This window comes from Aquarana catesbeiana, linkage group LG05, assembly GCF_042186555.1.
Source record: "Aquarana catesbeiana isolate 2022-GZ linkage group LG05, ASM4218655v1, whole genome shotgun sequence".
Classification (NCBI taxonomy): domain Eukaryota; kingdom Metazoa; phylum Chordata; class Amphibia; order Anura; family Ranidae; genus Aquarana; species Aquarana catesbeiana.
In genome coordinates, this window is record NC_133328.1 from 566527697 (window position 1) to 566549199 (window position 21503).

Genomic DNA, 21503 nt, shown 5'->3' on the forward strand with positions numbered 1-21503 from the left:
TTGTAGTGCTCAATGAATTACCAGGAAGCTGATAAGCACTCTGGGTAGTTCATTGTTGATTCCTGTCATTCAGTAACTGCCTGTCCATACAAAGTACGGGCAGACAGCTACACTGACAGTCTACAGGAGCCAGAGATTGCACCTGTGATCTTCTGATAGCAGGTGCAATTATCTGCTCCTAATAACAAAAATAATAAATGCACATTTTTTACCTCCAAAAAATGTGCATTTATTATTTTTTTTCACATAAGTGAACCTATCCTTTAAATTCTAACTTCATCTTTAGTAACATGTGACACCTGTATTTAGCTTGTAACATGTTGCTAAGCAACCCCCCCAAGCTCCTCTTCTCCCCCTCCCCTCTGCACTGCACAAAAACAAGTAAGCAAAGACCAAGGTCCTTACTAGAACTGGAAAAACCGGTGTCCAGGCTGATAGTGACTCCCAATCACATAGCATTGACAACTTCCGGTAGTAAGATCCAGCCAGCAACTCGGCATCATCCAAATGTGGTGAAGTTTATTTGCTACACAGACGGTAAGTACCACATGAATACAATAATGTATTTTAGCTATCAGGCCTTAGTCAAACTAAGTTAAGGCCCTTTTCACATAGGCGCCTCCCCTATGTGGAATCCGCTTGCTCAGCAGGGGACAGTGGCGTAACTAGAATCTTCAGGGCCCCGATGCAAGAAACCATGAAGGGCCCCCCGGACAGGGCCCTTTCCTCTGAACCCGGTGGCGGAACAACAGGGCCCGTTCGCAAGTGGGTGGCTACATATAAAGGAACCAATTTTTCCATTTCCCCCTGCTTCTCCTCCTCTCCTTCCCGCAGGCATTCAGTGGCTGCAGGAGGAAAATGGAGCGATTGGTCAATCTTTTTCCAGTCAGGGCACCCTTGAAGTATACCCCTAGGTGAATGGGGCTGTACTGCAACCAGTCCGCAACTGTGTGCATTGCATGCAGTTGCAGCATAGTGATGATGTATTTAAGGGGTTAAAACAGGCGGTCAGGAGGCAACATATTGCCTCTTTACCAGCTGTCAAATGCCTCTGAAAAGTGATCTGAGCATGGATAGCTTTTCAGAGGAACTTTTTTTGCTGGTACTTTGAACAAGCAAGAAAAAAAAAATCAGTTCTGATTGTACAGATAAAGGGGTTCAGGATTAAACACGCATACATAAAATGTGCATACATACATGTAAACACACACACACACATATACTGTGTGTGTATATATATATAAATATATATATATATATATATATATATATATACACACAGTGGGGACGGAAAGTATTCAGACCCCCTTAAATTTTTCACTCTTTGTTATATTGCAGCCATTTGCTAAAATCATTTAAGTTCATATTTTTTCCTCATTAGTGTACACACAGCACCCCATATTGTCAGAAAAACACAGAATTGTTGACATTTTTGCAGATTTATTAAAAAAAGATAAACTGAAATATCACATGGTCCTAAGTATTCAGACCCTTTTGATCTAATACAGCCATGAGTCTTTTTGGGAAAGATGCAACAAGTTTTTCACACCTGGATTTGAGGATCCTCTGCCATGCCTCCTTGCAGATCCTCTCCAGTTCTGTCAGGTTGGATGGTAAACGTTGGTGGGCAGCCATTTTTAGGTCTCTCCTGAGATGCTCAATTGGGTTTAAGTCAGGGCTCTGGCTGGGCCATGCAAGAACAGTCACGGAGTTGTTGTGAAGCCACTCCCTCATTATTTCTGCTCTGTGCTTAAGGTCATTGTCTTGTTGGAAGGTAAACCTTCGGCCCTGTCTGAGTTCCTGAGCACTCTGAAGAAGGTTTTCATCCAGGATATCCCTGTACTTGGCCGCATTCATCTTTCGCTCGATTGCAACCAGTCGTCCTCTCCCTGCAGCTGAAAAACACCCCCACAGCATGATGCTGTCACCACCATGCTTCACTGTTGGGACTGTATTGGACAGGTGATGAGCAGTGCCTGGTTTTCTCCACACATAGGCCAAAAAGTTCTATCTTGGTCTCATCAGACCAAAGAATCTTATTTCTCACCATCTTGGAGTCCTTCAGGTGTTTTTTAGCCAACCCCATGCAGGCTTTCATGTGTCTTGCACTGAGGAGAGGCTTCCGTCGGGCCACTCTGCCATAAAGCCCCGACTGGTGGAGGGCTGCAGTGATGGTTGACTTTCTACAACTTTCTCCCATCTCCCGACTGCATCTCTGGAGCTCAGCCACAGTGATCTTTGGGTTCTTCTTTACCTCTCTCACCAAGGCTCTTCTCCCCCGATAGCTCAGTTTGGCCGGACAGCCAGCTCTAGGAAGGGTTCTGGTCGTTCCAAACTTCTATTTAAGAATTATGGATGCCACTGTGCTCTTAGGAACCTTAAGTGCAGCAGAAATTTTTTTGTAACCTTGGCCAGATCTGTGCCTTGCCACAATTCTGCCTCTGAGCTCTTCAGGCAGTTCCTTTGACCTCATGATTCTCATTTGCTCTGACATGCACTGTGAGCTGTAAGGTCTTATATAGACAGGTGTGTGGCTTTCCTAATCAAGTCCAATCAGTATATTCAAACACAGCTGGACTCAAATGAAGGTGTAGAACCATCTCAAGGATGATCAGAAGAAATGGACAGCACCTGAGTTAAATATATGAATGTCACAGCAAAGGGTCTGAATACTTAGGACCATGTGATATTTCAGTTTTTCTTTTTTAATAAATCTGCAAAAATGTCAGCAATCCTGTGTTTTTCTGTCAATATGGGGTGCTGTGTGTACATTAATGAGGAAAAAAAATGAACATAAATCATTTTAGCAAATGGCTGCAATATAACAAAGAGTGAAAAATTTAAGGGGGTCTGAATACTTTCCGTCCCCACTGTATATACACACACGCACACATATAAATACACATTTTATATATATATATATATATATATGCACATATGTACACACACCTACATACATACATGCACACACACACACATACATAAAACATACATACATTACTTCATCCCACAATAGTGAGTACACCCCTCACATTTTTGTAAATATTTTATTATATCTTTTCATGTGACAACATTAAAGAAATTACACTTTGCTACAATGTAAAGTAGTGAGTGTACAGCTTGTATATCAGTGTAAATTTGCTGTCCCCTCAAAATAACTCAACACACAGCCATTAATGTCTAAACCGTTGGCAACAAAAGTGAGTACACCCCTAAGTGAAAATGTCCAAATTGGGTCTAATTTGGACATTTGGATGTCAATATTTTGTGTGTCCACCATTATTTTCCAGCACTACCTTAACCCTCTTGGGCATGGAGTTCACCAGAGCTTCACAGGTTGCCACTGGAGTCCTCTTCCAGTCCTCCATGACAACATCACGGAGCTGGTGAATGTTAGAGACCTTGCACTCCTCCACCTTCTTTTTGAGGATGCCCCACAGATGCTCAATAGGGTTTAAGTCTGGAGACATACTTGGCCAGTCCATCACCTTTATCTTCAGCTTCTTTAGAAAGGCAGTGGTTGTCTTGGAAGTGTGTTTGGGGTTGTTATCATGTTGGAATACTGTCCTGCGGCCCAGTCTCTGAAGGGAGAGGATCATGCTCTGCTTCAGTATGTCACAGTACATATTGGCATTCATGGTTCCCTCAATGAACTGTAGCTCCCCAGTGCCGGAAGCACTCATGCAGCCCCAGACCATGACATTCCAACCACCATGTTTGATTGTAGGCCAGGCACACTTGTCTTTGTACTCCTCACCTGGTTGTTGCCACACACGCTTGACATCATCTGAACCAAATAAGTTTATCTTGGTCTCATTAGACCACAGGACATGGTTCCAGTAATCCGTGTCCTTAGTCTGGTTGTCTTCAGCAAACTGTTTGCTTGCTTTCTTGTGCATCATCTTTAGAAGAGGCTTCCTTCTGGGATGACAGCCATGCAGACCAGTTTGATTCAGTGTGCGGCATATGGTGAGCACTGACAGGCTGAACCCCCACCCCTTCAACGTCTGCAGCAATGCTGGCAGCACTCATACCTATTTCCCAAAGACAACCTCTGCATATGACCCTGAACATGTGCACTCAACTTCATTGGTCGACCATTGCGAGGCCTGTTCTGAGTGGAACCTGTCCTGTTAAACCGCTGTATGGTCTTGGCCACTGTGCTGCAGCTCAGTTTCAGGGTCTTGACAATCTTCTTATAGTCTAGGCCATCTTTATGTAGAGCAACAATTTTTTTTTTTCAGATTCTCAGAGAGTTCTTTGCCATGAGGTGCCATGTTGAACTTCCAGTGACCAGTATGAGTGAGAGCGACAACACCAAATTTAACACACCTGCTCCCCATTCACACTTGAGACCTTGTAACACTAATGAGTCACATGACACCGGGGGAGGGAAAATGGCTAATTGGGCCCAATTTGGACATTTTCACTTAGGGGTGTACTCAATTTTGTTGCCAGTGGTTTAGACATTAATGGCTGTGTGTTGAGTTATTTTGAGGGGACAGCAAATTTACACGGTTATACAAGCTGTACACTCACTACTTTACATTGTAGCAAAGTTTCATTTCTTCAGTGTTGTCACATGAAAAGATATAATAAAATATTTACAAAAATGTGAGGGGTGTACTCACTTTTGTGAGATACTGTATATACAGAAAGCCTTTTAAAAAAATGACAGTGCTTTACCTTACCTCTTCCTGCATGGTACTGCACTTTAGGGGGAGACAAAGAGCACAGAACACACTGTGCTTTCACTTTAGGTCAAATCAGTGTGACGAGCTCCCTGCACAGTGCCGAATACAGTTCAGCTAAGGATCAGGGAGCTCGGTCTCAGCCGCCCTTGTCGCTCCTCCTATCGAGGTATACGGGGGCCAGCATGGGGCCCGGTCGCCATGGCGACCTCAGCGACCCCTATACTTCCGCCACTGGCAGGGGATCTTTCCGCTAATCCCCGCTGAGCAGGCGGATGACAGGTCCTTTTCTGCTTCACTATGCAGAGTGGACACAGCCTGCTCTCCTCTATGGGGCAATCGGATGGAGCTGGATGGATGCAAAATAGGACCACCATTCGTCTGTTTTTGGCGGATAGGATCGGATGACGGTGGGTGTCAGTGAACATGTGTCTGCTGACATCCGCTGCTTCACAGAGGACAATGCAGGGTCCAATCAGGTCCGCCTGAAAAACTGACAGGTGGACCTGATCGGACAGCCCATGTAAAAGGGGCCTAACACTGAACATACATTGTTGTTTTATACCACCTTCCTCCGATACAAGGAAAACCCCAGATGAATGCAATAAAGACAACTGGGAGGAGCAGGAAAAAAACCTGTGTGGACTCTAGATCCAAAAGACCAAGAGAAAAAAAAAACAAAGAAAATATCATCCAAAGCATTGGATATACAAATATATGGAGATATACAATTTCAATGTTAATCCAACAGTTGTGGCTAAAACAAAAAAACACCTATGATGGAAAGTTAAAGAAGTACAGCCAAAGCTCATTTGGCTATACTTCTCTTGTGGATAATAGGAGTGGAGTGCGTTCTGCACTCCCGTGACCAGTTTTCACCTGACAGTCACTAGCTCTCTGCTCAGGGAGCTGTGAGAACCGATCGATCAGCGGTGTTTGATTGCTCGGTTCTCAGTGTTAGAATTAGGGGGAGACATCCACCTAGGCAAGTAAGATCCATACTTCTCTTTTAATGTGGCTAGGAACATCCTGTAAGCAACAGCAGCTGTAAGATTTGAAATCAGTCCCATCTGCTACCGAAGTGATTGGATTGTATAATCCATTGACGCTTCCTCCAACTCTGAATCTGAAAGCCTGTACAGAGGTACATGCAAGGAGCTGGAGGAAAAGTTTGCAGAAGCCTGGCATTGAACCTGTAATCTACTGAATGTGGGTGCAATCTTTTGGAGACTCCTGTGAAAAGAAGTAATGGACTTTTTATTTTTTTTGAAAAATAATATAAATATATATATATATATATATATATATATATATATATATATATATATATATATATATATATATATATATATATATATACATACATACTTTTTTAAAAAATATGAACATAAAGCAGTATTAAAACCAAAAGCAAACAATTATTATACTGCAGCTTACCAATTCTTAGATGTGATGACTGCATTCATTTTCTTTTTTCAGGCTTTCAGCCAGTAAGTTTGTTGTTTTTCAAAAGAACAAGCTCTCATACAGATTGTATCAGAGACATGACAAACCATTTAACACTGGCAGGGATGCTTATCATGATCAGCTTTTATTTATTAATGTAAAACCTTTATCCTAAAAGGAAATTAAAAAATTTTGCTGTAACTGCTTATAATAAAGCGTTAGCTGAAGTCTGGATTCAATTTGTTAGTGTATCTAAACCTACACGCACATCTAACACTCCACCCCACCCAGACTAACAATGTTGCTGCCCAAAGGTGACCCCCTGTATCCCTTCATCCAGGAGGTGTGTTACTGGCCAGATCACCTGCTGAAAACAGAGTGGAAAAAGACAAAAAAAAAAAAGAAACGAATGCAGCCACCACATCTAAGCTCAAAAACATTACATTTTTTGGTTTTGGGTTTAATACCAGTTTAAATTCAATAATTTCAATGATATCAAACTTTCAGCAATTCAGTGGATCAGCTCTTTAGGTACCATGTCTGATGTTTTTGAAGCCATTTTTCACTGGATTTGCTTGGTGATTTTTTTTTTTTTTTATGAAGTGGGTCACCAGGTCTTTCCTCAACCCTCCCCAATTGCTCAGGCTTGGAAATGGCATGCAGAATGTGTTAGCACATGAGCATAGCCAATTTGCATAACCAATTTCCCAGGTGCTAAACCTTTCATCCAATTTCTAAATTATTGCAATTGTAAATGTAAAAATCCAATATAAAGGTATAATAGTGGTAAAAAAAAAAAGCACATTTGGGTCTAGCAAATCTTTTTTTTTTTTTTTTGTATAATTCCCCTTTAAAGGGTGTGTCCTATACCTACGTACATTTGCTAATAAGTGTCCCTCGTTCCCATCTCAAAAAGTTGGGAGGTATGTAAATGGGGAGAGGGGTGGATGAATGACTGTGTAGAAAACCCCAAGCACCTACTTACACCCAGGGGCGGCCTGTCCATTAAGGGCGCATCGGCGCCACCCCCTCTATGTAGAATGGATAGATTCATGCATTGCATGAATCTATCCATGGCCCCTTTTCGGACGCCGGGCGCCTGAATTAGAGCAGTGATTTTTTTTAAGCACCTGATTAGAGCCATGGGCTCTAATAGGCTTCAAAAAAGGTGGACTTGGAGCGCAGAGCATTGCGCTCGCAGTCCACCCAGGTGTTTTAGGAAAGCAAATGAATATTTGCTTTTGTAACACTGAACCGTCTCTCCGCTAATCAGGAGGCGCGGGAGTTGTCGCCTGACCTGCGCTACCCATCCCACAGCTTGCCGCCGTCACCCGCTGCCTGACCCGCCACCACGATGGGGTAAGTGCCGATCAGACAGCGGGCGGGTTTGCTGGGCACAGTTGACTGCATATGATAGGGACAGGTGGCTGCATTTGCTGGGCACAGTTGGCTGCATATGATGGGCACACAGTGGCTGCATATGATGGGCACAGTTGGCTGCATATGATGGGCACACAGTGGCTGCATATGATGGGCACAGTTGGCTGCATATGATGGGCACACAGTGGCTGCATATGATGGGCACAGTTAGCTGCATATGATGGGCACATTGGCTGCATATGATGGGCACAGTTAGCTGCATATGATGGGTACATTGGCTGCATATGGTGGCACAGTGAGGCTGCATTTGATGTTTTTGTTTCAGTATTTTTCAGTTTGCGCCCTCCCAAAAATTTTCAGCACCAGCCGCCAGTTTACGCCTGTAAACCAGGGTGAATTGTATCGCCTTCATATGAGGGGGGGGGGGGGAGTCCTCTCTAAGTGGCTCGCCCCTCCTCCCTTTTCATTATCAGTTGCAGACTTTGTCCAGGTTGTAAACACTAATAAATTGCGCAGTCAGCACCAATTTCCCCAATTACACCTCGTTTTAAAAAGCAGTGTACCCTTAGCATTAATATATGCTAACAATGGACCATTTAAAAGCAGTTTTAAGGGCGGATACACGATAGCTGTCATCACAGACCTCTAAGATACATATTACATTAAACGACAGGGAACTAGCAGTAGGCATGCGCAGCACAAGTCGCGAATAGCGGGATTACGCTCGTACGTACGTTCAGTCTAGGAGGAGGCTGGATTGTCAAACCTGCTTGTGACGCATGCGTACTAGGCACCACGCCTCCCGGCGGCGCCATTACTGAGTTGGTTGTGTTCGCAGTGTAGTTCGGAGCTGCGCCGTCTGTATATTCCCGGTAATGTGACTGAGGTTGTTCGTCATTTGCTCCGTCACAGCACTTTAATGGCACCCATATAGGAAATACTGTCTGGGTCATGCTTTATGTTCAGAGGGGAGGGGCGGTGCAGCAGGAGAGGGTTGGGGCTTAGTGCTGGGAAGGGGGAGGGGTGTGTCTGAATGGGTGCAGGTCTCAGGGGTTTCTGTATTTTTTTGCTTTTATTGATGCATTGCACACAGTGTGGTGTCTTCTTGCAGAATGTCTCCAGTATGGGATAAGCCAATGAGAGGTCCACTCACCAGCTGCTGGTCGTACACACTCGTCCACTGCAGTATTACCCTGAAAGATGTGCATTGCGCCACGCCGCATCGCAGAGAACAATCTGCGACTTATGCCTCTCTGAAAATCGGACGACAGATCGTCTGACTTTTTGCGCTTACTAGTCACAAGTAGAATTGGTTACTAATGTCACAAAAATTCTCGTATGAAAAAAAAAAAATCAGAAGTGATGTCCTGTATTGTAGTGTATTTGTATTGTATTTTCGGGCGACAACTGTACTGACTAAACAAAAATCGTACGATCTTGTATCGTACAAGGAAAAATTTTGCTCTCGAAAGCTCTGCACTAACGATCCGATTATCATACGATCGAAAGCGGTATTTTTCGTCCGATATCAGATTGTGTGTACGGGCCAATACTTTAAAGTAAAACTAAAGACCCCTTTTTTTTTTTTTTTTTGTGCCCCATTGGGGAGACCTCGCTTGTCCCATAGCTTAAACCGGAAGCGAAATTCTTCCAAAGTGAGGGAACTCTCAGGACTAGTGCCCCCCCATTGGAAGGTTTCTCCTCCATTTATCTTCTGGTGACAACACAAAGGTTGGGGTTCTCAGTGGTAACAGGACAAGTAGGGTGAATCTCCCTAATGGGAGTCCCCAGACAGCAATAAAAACCCAACTGATGTAATTTCTCTCTGCTCTGTTTATAAAAAAAAAAAAAAAAAAGTTTTGCCTTTAGTTCTACTTTAAAGCAGCCCTCAAAATTTCTGCTCACATTTGGCGAGTGGAACTAAGTTGGAGGTGAGTGTGGATCAGGGGCGGACAGTTTCCTGGCTGATCGCTTCTGGCAGAAGTGGTGCAGACTTTTTTTTTTTTTTTTTTTTTTTACAGGGCATCTGATACACTGTAAAAAAGCTGCACCACTTCTGCCAGAAGCGATCAGCCAGAAAACTGTCGGGGGGATGCAGGCCGGATCACACAAAGCCACTTTCTCCTGCTGTGGCAGAGCTTGCATATGAAACACTGGCTGCTGTCAGTGTCCCGCCTCTTGGACCGACTCCTATGATAGACCGCACACTGGTCCAATGCCGGTCCAAGAGGTGGGATTTTCACAGTGGCGGATAGCGTTTCATATACAAGCTGTGTCACAGTGGGTGATTCCCCCTCTGTGTGATCTGGCCAGCAATACTCCCTGTCATCCCTGCTGCACTGATTAGACTGTACTGATGGGCACTGATATGCTTTATGTTAATATTGTTGAAGTTGTTAATATTTATTTTTGTAACTTCTGCTTAAAACATTTAACCGTGTCATTTCATTAAGATCATTTACAAGGGCGTGTTTAGGGGCCAAATTAGGGACTAGTAGCTCAGGACTTGAAATTTTGAGCCCCGCTTTAAGACCCCTTTCACACTGGAGGTGTTTTTCAGGTGCTAAAAATAGTGCCTGAAAAATGCCTCCCCCTGCAGCCCCAGTGTGAAAGCCCGAGCGCTTTCACACTGGAGCGGTGCGCTTGCAGGATGTTAGAAAAAGTCCTGCAAGCAGCATCTTTGTAGCGGTGTATACACCGCTCCTCCACTGCCCCTGCCCATTGAAATCAATGGGCACTGCTGCCAAAGCGCATTGGCAGCGGCGCTTTTTGGGCGCATTTAACCCATTCTTTGGCTGCTAGCGGTGGCTAAAAGCACCCCGCTAGCGGCTGAAAAATGTCAGTAAAGCGACGCTAAAACTAGCCGCGCTTTAGCGCTAACGCGGCCGCGCTGTGAGTGTGAAAGGGGTCTAAGGCTGAGTTTACACTATTGCCACATGCGGCTCACAGCAGGGGTCCGGTGCATCCCCGTTCACCATTTCAAGTCCGCTTTCAGCCCAAATGACGCACAGGATTCCTGTGCAAATTCACACCTGAGGCGCAGCAGAGTTATGTGAACCGGCTCCATAGAGAGCCAGTCACAATCTCCTACCATGCGAATTGGATGCAGAGAAACCTGCATCCAATTTAGATAGGTGTGAACCCAGCCTAAAGGATGTTTGCCTTTTAGGTAAAAATAATACATGCACATTTTTGCCGTAAAATTTTTTCCCCAAGGTGCCTGCAAAGCATTGGTGTTGTGTGGATCACAGGTGCAATGTCAGTCTCCTGCAGACAAGCCCTACAGCTTTCTGCCCGTACCTGTTATAGGGGCTGTCTGTTCGAAAACTGCAGGACTTGTGAATACTTTGAGGGCGCTTATTGGTGCCATATCGGTTTATTGAGACCTGCAAGTTATCTGCGGTGACAAAGAGGACTTGTAGTTGTCTTGTTTTGGCTGTCATTGGGGGAGGGAGGGGGCTTGGAGCATGATACGGCTCAAATACAGCTGTAACATACTCCCATGGTGCACTTATCCTTTAGGACTAGTCTGGCATACGATGGGGTTGATTTACTAAAGGCAAATCCAATCTGCACTACAAGTGCACTCGCTGTAAATCTGAGGGGAAGCTCTGCTGATTTTATCATCCGATCGTATACAAGCAAAAATGCTGTTTTTTATTTTCTTTCCATGTTCCCCCTCAGATCTACAGTGTCTGCACTTCCAAGTGCACTTGTAGTGCAAAGTGGATTTGCCTTTAGTAAATCAACCCCAATGTCTTTCATACATTGCGGTCTATTCAGATGAATGGGGTAAGCTTGTAAAACACATATTGTACAGATCAATCAGTACAACAGGGAATTATTATGTAATATAGCTTGTAGTATTCACTAATCGGTCACTTTTTAATTATTTTAGAAACGCAGCTGCACTGCCAGAAATTGCCCTTGTGCACCCACCTTTACTATGGTCATCACTGTTAGCAGCAGCCTGGGCAGGGAATGTGACCAGTTGTGTGTACCTTGATGTGTCTGCTAAAGTACATACTCCTTGTCAGTGGCGCTGTCAGGCATGCTTTGTAGGTGTAAAAATAGTGTAAAAATGTAAAATCGCATATAGCCATTGACCTTTACTCGCAGTTGTCAGTGATCATGTACATCAAACATTGACTTTTGTATGTGAAAGGCAGTGTTTGACTACTTTGCAGCTCAGTATGATCTGCATCCAAAGAAAATAAAAGTGGGTCCAATAACCTTAGATCTGTCCTCCTTGTTACACCATGGAAGTAAATGGGATTCTGCTGACCTGCATTTTATGTGCACTTCAAATTGGAAAACAATCCCTGTGTACAAAACCCTTAGAGCCCATTCACACAGTCGCCTGACAAGTCGCCTCCCGTTCTGTGCTATGGAACCGTTCTAAGGGGAGCGACGCAAGTCGCTCCGACTTAGAAAAAGGTTCCTGTACGACTTCGGGGGCGACTTGCATAGACTTCTATACAGAAGTCGTTTTGCAAGTCGCCCGGGCAGTCGCCTGACAAGTCGCCTCCCGTTCTGTGCTATGGAACCGTTCTAAGGGGAGCGACGCAAGTCGCTCCGACTTAGAAAAAGGTTCCTGTACGACTTCGGGGGCGACTTGGGGCGACTTGCATAGACTTCTATACAGAAGTCGTTTTGCAAGTCGCCCGGGCAGTCGTTTGCAGGTCGCCTCGCTGAGGCGACCTGCAAGTCGTGTTGCCCCTGTGTGAATGGGGTCTTAAAGGCCAATTGAACCTTCAGTTTAAATCTGCTTAATATATTTCAGGTGCATCAAAACAAAAAGGTGTACTATGTCTTGCTGTCTGATTTTCTTGCTAAAGCAGCCACAACCTGAATAGAAAATCCTGTTCCCTGCCAGTAGCTGCAGAATGGGACTCTATTTCTATAGAGTAGCAGTGATCTCATTGCTGATGTCCAACACACCACCTGCTTAGTCGTAGCTCTCCAGTCATCAAAGCTTATGTTTCCCACTAATTGGAGTGCTCTGACTCAGTAGGGGGCTCGTTGGATCTCTACTTTCAGACACAGAGCAAGAGCAAGGACCTTCTCCATAGCATGCTGGCAGGGGACAGGCTTTTCTACTTAGGCTTTGGCTTTTTTTTTTTTCTTCAACTTTTTTTTGTTTTTTAATGTTCCTATTCACACAGCCACCAATTACCCGCAGTGACCTTGGCTGGACAAAGTGTTGCCCCCAATACCATCAGGGCCTCCATCAGGGGTTTTACAGCAGATACAACTGTAAGGGGCCCCGAGGGGCCTGCCCGGGCCAGAAGAAGGCAGGACGGGTGAAGGGGAGCCGTGTTGTGCTAGATAGAAACGATCTTGCAGCTTCTGCTGCTCTCTGCGTCATTGAGCTCAGACATCGAGCTCTTTACTGCCGCCTCTAGCAACTATGTGCACCCCTCATGTGAGCTGCCTGTACTGTGCTTCTCTGTGTCAGCAACGTGTCAGCTTTGTGAAAACGAGCTGGGACCATGTAGGAAGATTTTCCTTTACAAGTAGGGGCTGTGAAGGAAAGGGAGGGGGGCTGTTTGTGTATAGGGAGGGGCCAGAGACTTGTGTGTTTACAGAGTTGTGTATGTGTGGGGATAATATATATGTGTGTGGGGGGGCTGACATATATACAGGTGTGTGTGTGTGGGGGGGGGGGGGGAGTGGGGCTGACATATATACAGGTGTGTGGGGGGGGGGGGGGAGTGGGGCTGACATATATACAGGTGTGAGGGGGGCTGGCAAATACACAGGATTGAGGGGGGGGGGGTTGAGTGCGTACAGGTGAGGTGGCCGGTGTATGGATTCGGTGGGATGGCCCGCAGGCAAGCCCTGGGGAATGTTGGCGGTAAGGCTGGGGGGGGGGGGGGGGTAGGCAGGCCTAAAGCTGTGTAAGAGGCCCAAAAATTTCTGATGGCTGCCCTGAATACCATACTATAACATACTCGCTTCCACCAAGAAAACTGTCTGATAGATGATTCCAACCCTCATCCAGTTTGGACCTGTGTATACCCAAACTAAATGTTTTCTGGTTATCAGCTTGAGTTGCTGCTTTATGTAATAGAGCAAAATTGCAATATATCCATTACTTTGAGTTTTATATTCTCTCTTGCGGTTACAGCCAGTAAAAAGATACCAGCTTGTTATTGAATACTGCTTTCTGCTCAAAAGAAGGAGCAGCTTAAACTTACCAGCAGAGTTCAGAATTCTCCCATAATGATGTTCTAAGTTATATGTTGCTTTTACGCGTGTTACTAGTTTTTTTTGTTTACCATTCCGAAGGTTATTACAGAATTTTTTTTTTTTTTTCCTCTTTATCTTAGAAAGTGGAGATAATCCCCTGTAAGTATTTTTGGTTGCCATATGACGAAGAAGGTTCCCCTCGCAAGGAAGAAATGTGAAGTTATTCAACTCTTATACAGTTGAAAAAGCTGACTAGTGTGTTATGCCGCGTACACACGAGCGGACTTTCCGACGGACTTTGCAGCGTACGTCCCCCCGGACTTATAAACGAACGGACTTGGACACACACGATCACTCCAAAGTCTGACGGATTCGTACATGATGACGTACGACCGGACTAAAATAAGGAAGTTGATAGCCAGTACCCAATAGCTGCCCTAGCGTCGGTTTTAGTCCGTTGGACTAGCATACAGACAAGCAGATTTTTTCGACAGGACTCAAGACTGTCGGAAAGATTTGAAACAACATGTTTTATTTCTAGGTCCGTCGGACTTTTGTGGAAAAAAAGTCTGCTGGAGCCCACACACGATCGAATTGTCCAACGGAGTCCGGTCCGCCGGACCAAGTCTGCCAGAAAGTCCGCTTGTGTGTACGCGGCATTAGGCTCTATTCACACTTGCGCGACTCCAAAGTCGCATGATTTCCAGTGCGACTTTGATCCGATTTTACACTCTCTGGCATTAAGTTGCATCAAAGTAGTGTAGGTACCTTTTCAAAGTCGCTGTGACTTTAAGTCGCACCGAACTGAACATGTGCCATTGAAAACAATGGTCTGCAACTTGTCATGTGACTTTGTGTCCAAAGTTCCATGACAAGTTTCACAAGTGTAAATGGAGCTTTAACCTCTTCCCCAATCTGTTTTAAAGAAAAATGTTTATTCTTGATGTTAAGTTTCTGTTGGAGGGATTTCCAGCCACATCTTATTCTGGTGATAACATTGTCACTTGGACTGGAAGTGAGCGGAGCTTTCCCCAACAAGTACAATACAAAACCTGACACAGGTTGTATTTCTTATGCCACCTTTAATGCACTTCTGTTGTCACCTAATAGACATTTTATATATATAAAAAAAAAAAAAAAAAAAACCTACTTATGCCTAGGTTCATACTGAGTGCGGGAATTAAATTTCATTCCCGCATGTCAGTCCCGATTTTGGGGATGATTTCAGAGACATCTGTGCGGGTTTCTGCACAGATGTCAGTGGAAATTGCATCCCAAAATCGCCAAAAATAGTACAGAAACTACTTTTGGAAATCAGTGTGGCGCTGATTAGGACGGTGCAATTGCCGCTGATTTGGCATGCGATTTTACATGTTTAATTACATGCCAAATCGCACCAATGTGAACCAGGGCTAAAGCAGAACTTAACCCAAAAGGGGAAGTTTTGCTCTTCCTCCTCCCACCTTCCTCCTTTTACATTTGGCACATTATTTTTTGGGGGGTGCCTGATTTTGACAGGTACCCGCTCCCCCACTTCTGTTCAGATCACTGCGGCGATCAGACCAGAAGTTTGGCTTCTCCCTCCCCCCAGAGTTCTGGGACACTTCACAGGTCCAGGAAGACTGTGGGACCAATCCCAAAGCGCAGCATGGAAGCCGGCTGTGAAGCCGCAAGGCTTCATTGCTGATTTCCCATAGTGAAGATGCTGATGCCTGCACCCGAAGCCGAAGTTGGCAGCTACAGTATTTGTGGAGAGGGGAGACTGGAGCTCCTCTTTAAAGTGGATGTAAACCCCAAATTTTTTTTTTTATTTTTTTTTTTTTTAAATTAAGGCTTGCACCTTGTACATTATAGGATTTCATGTCATCTGTGCCCAGTCTTGCCACAAAGAGTTAATCCAGCTCTGAGCAGTCCTCTTATCTTCTGTGAGTGAAAGGTGATCAGGCCCGGGCATTTTGGATTGAGCAGCCCATGACATGTTAACCGGCCCCTTCCCCGCTTACCACCCTGATGGATCCCCCGGGAAAGGGGAGGGGGAACCCGGCAGAGGTGTGGGGGCAAGGAGGGACCAGGAAAGAGCATGGGGGGTGGAGAGCACAGGGAGGAACCTTGAGAACATGGGGTGGGACAAGAGCACGGGGGGGGGCAGCGGAGAGCATTGGGGAGGGTGGAGAGCATGAGGGGGAGACGGAGAGCACAAGGGAGGGCAGCAGAAAAAAGCAGGATAGGAGGAACAGTGGGGGCGGCTGCATATAAACTAATCATTCTCTCCATCTTTTTCCTGCAGTCTTGGAATGCCTGCCTCTTCTCTCCCTCTCGCCGGCATTCAGAGACTGCAGGAAGAAGATGGAGAGAATGCTTCTTCTATATGCAGCTGCCCCCATTGCTGCTCCTATCCAGATTACAGTGGGGACCGCACTCACGTTCACATTGCTGTTCCCCTGGCGTTGATGGCTGAGCTTAACTGGTGACCGCGGAGAGGCCGGGTGAGTGGCGCAGGCTCAAAGAGCAACCCAGCTGCCTTGGGCCCCGCAAGGACTGGCGGCCCCAGCCCACTGGGCAAGTGCCCGGTTTGTCCTATGGCCAGGCCGGGCCTGCAGGTGATTTACATATCTCATGCCCAAACCTATGAGAGACATTCTGTGTACTGCAGATCCCCTCCTCCTTTCTTCTCCAGCTCTCCCAGAATTGGCTGCTCCACACCTCAGCATGATTGGGCATGCTGAAGTCATGTGGTCACCTTTCTGGGTTTTGACTGGATGTTAGAGATCATAGCAGAAGTTCAGTGTAAGAAATACACAGGAGAAAATGCATGTTGACAAGGGAAGTGTAGAGGTGGGCGAGGAGTCTACTGACATCACGACTCCACCCACCGAGCTCCAGACAACAGACCCACCCACAGAATCTGATCAGGTCTCATAACAGACAGAGGGGAGACATTTGACATGTAAGGATACATGCAGGAGGCATGTACATCCTTATAGATAACCACTATAACAGTAGTTTAGAAAGGATGAGAGTGGGTTTACATTCAATTTAATGACTAAACTTGCCACTCTTCATGCTGCTGATCTTCTCTATATTCAAGTGAAGCCGCTGCCTAAAGAATCTTCTATATTGGACACACTTCAGGGTGTGTTGGATGCCTGGTCTCCTGCTGCATTTTGTGTTACTATCCACTGCCCCCTATGTTATTAATGTATACGATAGTGATATAAGGGTCAGTGTATGAAACCTGAACCTGAATTTTAAGGCATTCAGGAAATGTAGGTGTACAACAGTGATGAAGTACATGGGAACATCATGGTCACGGTGTATGCTGGTGGTGGGTAGCTATTGTAGAACTGAACTTCTACTGAAAAAAAAAAAAAAACACAAATCTTCTTTTTTTTTTTTTTTTTTTTTTAATGGGCAACATTTAAAACCCTTTCACATGGAGCGGAATCTGTCTGCTGATCCCCACTGAGCAGGTGGATGGCTTGTCTTTGCTTGTACCAAGTGGAACCAGCCCGCTGTCCTCTATCAGCGGTCGGGTGTAAATGGACTGGCTGTCCGTTCACACCCGACAGCCATCCGATCCACTAAATGGATTGGGAATCCCCATCCGCCTGTTTTTAGTGGATCAAATTGGATGTCGGCCATTGACACCTAGCGCTCCATAGAGGGGAATGGATTGTCTAATCTGGTCCGCCTCTGTGAAAGGAGCCTTAGAGCTGTTGATTGTCTGCCTTTTTTTGGCGGGGGGGGGGGGGGTTCAAAACAAAAATAATGAATTTCTGTACATACAGCCTTATAGCTGTATAAATTCAGTGTGAGATCTAAGGCAATGTTGTCTCTGGCTGCTAGTTTCCAAAGATTTGGAGTGAGACTTTGTGAGAACAGTACTGTGCTGCTCACTGGTGTTTTTTCTGGAGACTTTGATGTGCGGAAGCAAAATCCTGTCTCCACCAAAATGGCTTCCTCCACAAAGACTCAGTGAAGTGACACAGTAATTTAGAATTGTATAAAAGACCAGCAATACTGGTGGTCAGCAGCTTCCAGAGTTTAGTTCATCTTTAACCATTCTTCATAAGAGTTAAAGTACTTTATAAGTAATCTGTCACAAGAGAAATGTGGCAGATGCTATTGCTGGTCTCCTCCTAAAAAGTGCTAGTTACTTATTTAGTAAATGTAGTGAAGTACTTATAGCTTTTAATGTAAGGTTTGTTTTGACAGACTTAAAAAATATGCCCTTTTTGTATGCCAACAGGAAAAGCATTTTTTGAGGCTAAAGAATGTCAGTAAAGGTCCGATTACAAGGTCTTCCACCACTGGCAGACTCCATTCACATTCGAAGGTTCTTTAATGGACTGAAGATTCCATCTGGAGGTGTTACTATTATTGGTGGGGTGAATGGCGAGGCATTTGTTAAATTTAAAAACTTTAAAGATGCAAGCTTTGCCCTCAAAAGGTCAGGGAGACCTCTAATGAATTCATGTGTTCAAGTTTTTCTTGATAGCAAGGCAAAGCATAAAAGATCTGTGGAAAAGCCTGGGTATGTACGCATATCATTGCAGCCATTTGATGCTTCATTTTCTGATGTGAAAAGGTTTTTCAAATATATTTCTGTCAAAAGTGTCATTTTTTTAACTAAAAATAAAGTAAGGAATGGCCAAGCTCTTGTTAAATTAGCTAACCGTAGCCATGCATGTGAAGCTCTCTTTTGCACATTGTCTAATGGTGAAGGTGCCAATAAAAACAAGCATGAAAAGTGTTTTTCTGTCATATCGATTAAGAAATCTGACGAAGCAGAATGGATCAAATTTGGTGGCAGAGTTGATTCTAGGGGAAAAGGTTCAGAACCACCCTATGATACATTGTATATCCATGAGTTTTATGCACACCTAATGAATGTTAGTCGCCATGCTGAGAAACGGCACATAAGGAGGTTTTTATTTAATCTTGTTGATGATTCTCAGATCACGTTCGTGTATAACAAAAATGGCTGTAGGACACGAGACTGTTTTGTAATGTTTGTAACGGACAATGATTACACAAGAGCCCTTGGTTTAGATAAATCAATCCTTAAAGGGCGCCCTGTTCGAGTGTTGCCTGTACCCAAGGAAAAAGTGATGGAATTTGTTGAAAGCAGAAAAATGTACATTACAGAAGATCCAGTTTCGGAGGAGGATTTTGTTTCAGAGGAGGACTCCCCTAGTCCAAGTAGTTTGGGACGAACTGACAAACTGACATGTGTCTATCTTAGAAACTTTGCAGCTGATGTAACCAAACATGACATAATAAACTTTTTTGCAGGATTTGCTTTAAATGAAGAAGACATCTATCTGTTGTATGACGACAATAGGAATGGACTTGGTGAAGCATTGGTTAGATTTTCAAGTGAAGAGGAAGCTGCTGCTGCTGATGAAACTTTAAATCATAAACTCTTCCAAGGCACTGAAATCCTGCTGAGATGCATTTCTGAGGAACAACTGAAAGTATTTGGTGTTAATAATTGGGAATCTTCCTCTTTTGACAGTCTGGATTTTTCTACCAGCAAGGAGGAATGCCAGCTAGAAGAGTTGCAGGCATGTGTCAGCATTGCAGATGACACTCCTGATGTTGCATGTGATTCCTCATAGACTTGGGGCTTGCCATGTTAATGACTGTATTCAGATCTTTGCTGGATATGTGATGAGGGCATGCTTGCAGAGACTGAAACAACTGTGAAAATGATGGACATTCAGTATCATACCAATGGCAAAAAACTAAAAAAAGTATTGGGAACTTTTTATTTGTACAGCAAATATGCGAATATGTTTTATTTTGTCCTTTACTGCTGATTAAACAAAGTAAGGTTAAGCAGAGCTCTGCAATTATGAGTACCCAGCTCACCATGGGGATTTTTTTTATTTTACTAAATGTGTATATTGTGCCTTGAGTGTCATTGGGTAGCAGAGTGCCCAATAAAAATCAATGACAGACTGGACTGTTAACTGTAACCAAGTTAACAAGAAAACAAGTGATGCAAGAGTTGTCAAGGCGCAAGTTACAAAACATTTAGAATAAAAAGAATCCACACTTTAGGGTAGACATATATCAAGCCCTGTAGCAAACTTGGGAAATGGGGTTTAGTGAATGAGCGAATCATTGCTTTAGATACTCGTGTTAGGAGTTTATTTTCATCCAATCAAGAGAATAATTTTGCTGCAGGTGGCAGAAATTTCCATCTGCATGGCAGATGATAGTATTTCACCATTAATATATTATGGTTGTTCAGTATGTGAAAACGCAGTATATGAATGATCCTAATTTTCTGTTTTAAAAAGGCTGAGCTGGCTTTAATTTTCTTGTTCACTTTTTGTTTTTAATTTTTGTACTAATAAGAGTTCTAAAGCCTGATCTCAGCCAAGTTTTGAGCAGAGTGGGGGAACTGTTGGCACCTTTGTCAGGGTTTGGTTTCTGGATGACACGTTTTCATTTGTCGCCAAGATGACGGGAAAAGCTCTCTAATGAGAATGAGGCAACAGTAAAACCCTGGCATAGAAAAGCCAGTATTGCATCAAATTAGTGGAAAACCCTGGCATAAAGGTTTCCCACTCTGTCCAAACCTAGGAAAAAAAATGATTTGGGTTTTAATTTGATGGATACAGTTTTGTATGTTTGCATGTCCTTTAATATTTTCCAAAGAAATAAACATGTCTAATTTTTGAATGGGTAGTGAGTGTACATTTTAACCTTCTCAAAGTATAAAATAATGGCTAAATCAAAAATCTAGACATAATCTTAGAAAATTATCATTATTCTTCAGGTTTAATCTAGAAGTCTTGAAGATAACTCTAAGGCCCCTTTCGCACTGGGGCAGGGGCGGCGGTAAAGCGGCGCTATATTTAGCGTAGTTTTAGCGGCGCTATTCGGCCGCTAGCGGGGCGGTTTTAACCCCCGCTAGTGGCCGAAAAAGGGTTAAAAGCACCGCTGCAGCATGGCTATGCCGGCGGTATAGCCGCACTGCCCCACAGTGGGCAGAAGCAGTCTAGGAGCGGTGTATACAGCGCTCCATCACCGCTCCAAAGATGCTGCTAGCAGGACTTTTTTCCAGCGTTCTGCCAGCACACCGCTAGAGTGTGGAAGCCCTCGGGGCTTTCACATTGGAGAGACTGCATCGGCTGTTTCAGGGCGCTTTTTTAGCGCTGTAGCACCTGCAAAGCGCCCCAGTGTGAAAAGGGTCAAATAGTGAGGGAATATACAGTGCATCCAGAAAGTATTCACAGCGCTTCACTTTTTCCACATTTTGTTATGTTACAGCCTTATTCCAGAATGGATTAAATTCATTATTTTCCTAAAAATTCCACAAACAATACCCCGTAATGACAATGTGAAAAGTTTGTTTTTGAAATTTTTGCAAATGTATTAAAAATAAAAAACACATGTACATAAGTATATTCAGCCTTTGCCATGACACTCAAAATTGAGCTCAGGTGCGTCCTGTTTCCACTGATCATCCTTGAGGCTGGGTTCACACTGGTCCGACAAACGCTCCGACATTGGGAGCTCATGTCGCATGACGTGTGAAATTTAATGTTTCCCTATGGGAGCCGTCCTAACTGGTCCGACACAAGTCGTTCCGACTTTAGAAATGCTCCCTGTACTACTTTGGTCCGACTTTGATCCTACTTCAGCCTATTGACTATCATTGAAGTCGGATCAAAGTCGGATTGCCGTCTTGCATGATCCGACTTCGGCACGCGACTTGTGCTCAGATGTTCTTGAGGGGGAACTCCGCGCCAAATTTTAAATAAAAAACCGGCATGGGTT

General features: G+C 44.3%; 1 protein-coding gene across 3 annotated transcripts; it reads left to right on the forward strand.

The window, feature by feature from the left end:
- The first annotated feature begins 458 nt into the window (after positions 1 to 458).
- Positions 459 to 20402, forward strand: LOC141145354 (RNA-binding protein 12B-like). Of its 3 annotated transcripts, none has more exons than XM_073631955.1 (2): positions 459 to 537; positions 17959 to 20402. In XM_073631955.1, the coding sequence occupies exon 2, from the start codon at positions 17984 to 17986 to the stop codon at positions 19328 to 19330; it is 1347 nt and encodes a 448-aa protein (XP_073488056.1). In that variant the 5' UTR covers positions 459 to 537; positions 17959 to 17983; the 3' UTR covers positions 19331 to 20402. The 3 variants fall into 3 exon arrangements, with proteins under 3 accessions (XP_073488056.1, XP_073488055.1, XP_073488057.1); XM_073631954.1 differs by lacking the exon at positions 459 to 537 and adding an exon at positions 8295 to 8389; XM_073631956.1 differs by lacking the exon at positions 459 to 537 and adding an exon at positions 8338 to 8403.
- The last annotated feature ends 1101 nt before the right edge of the window (positions 20403 to 21503 follow it).

Excerpts from the sequence above, each read along its gene's own strand:
- LOC141145354 (XM_073631955.1), top strand. The coding sequence starts at position 17,984 with ATGTCAGTAAAGGTCCGATTACAAGGTCTTCCACCACTGGCAGACTCC.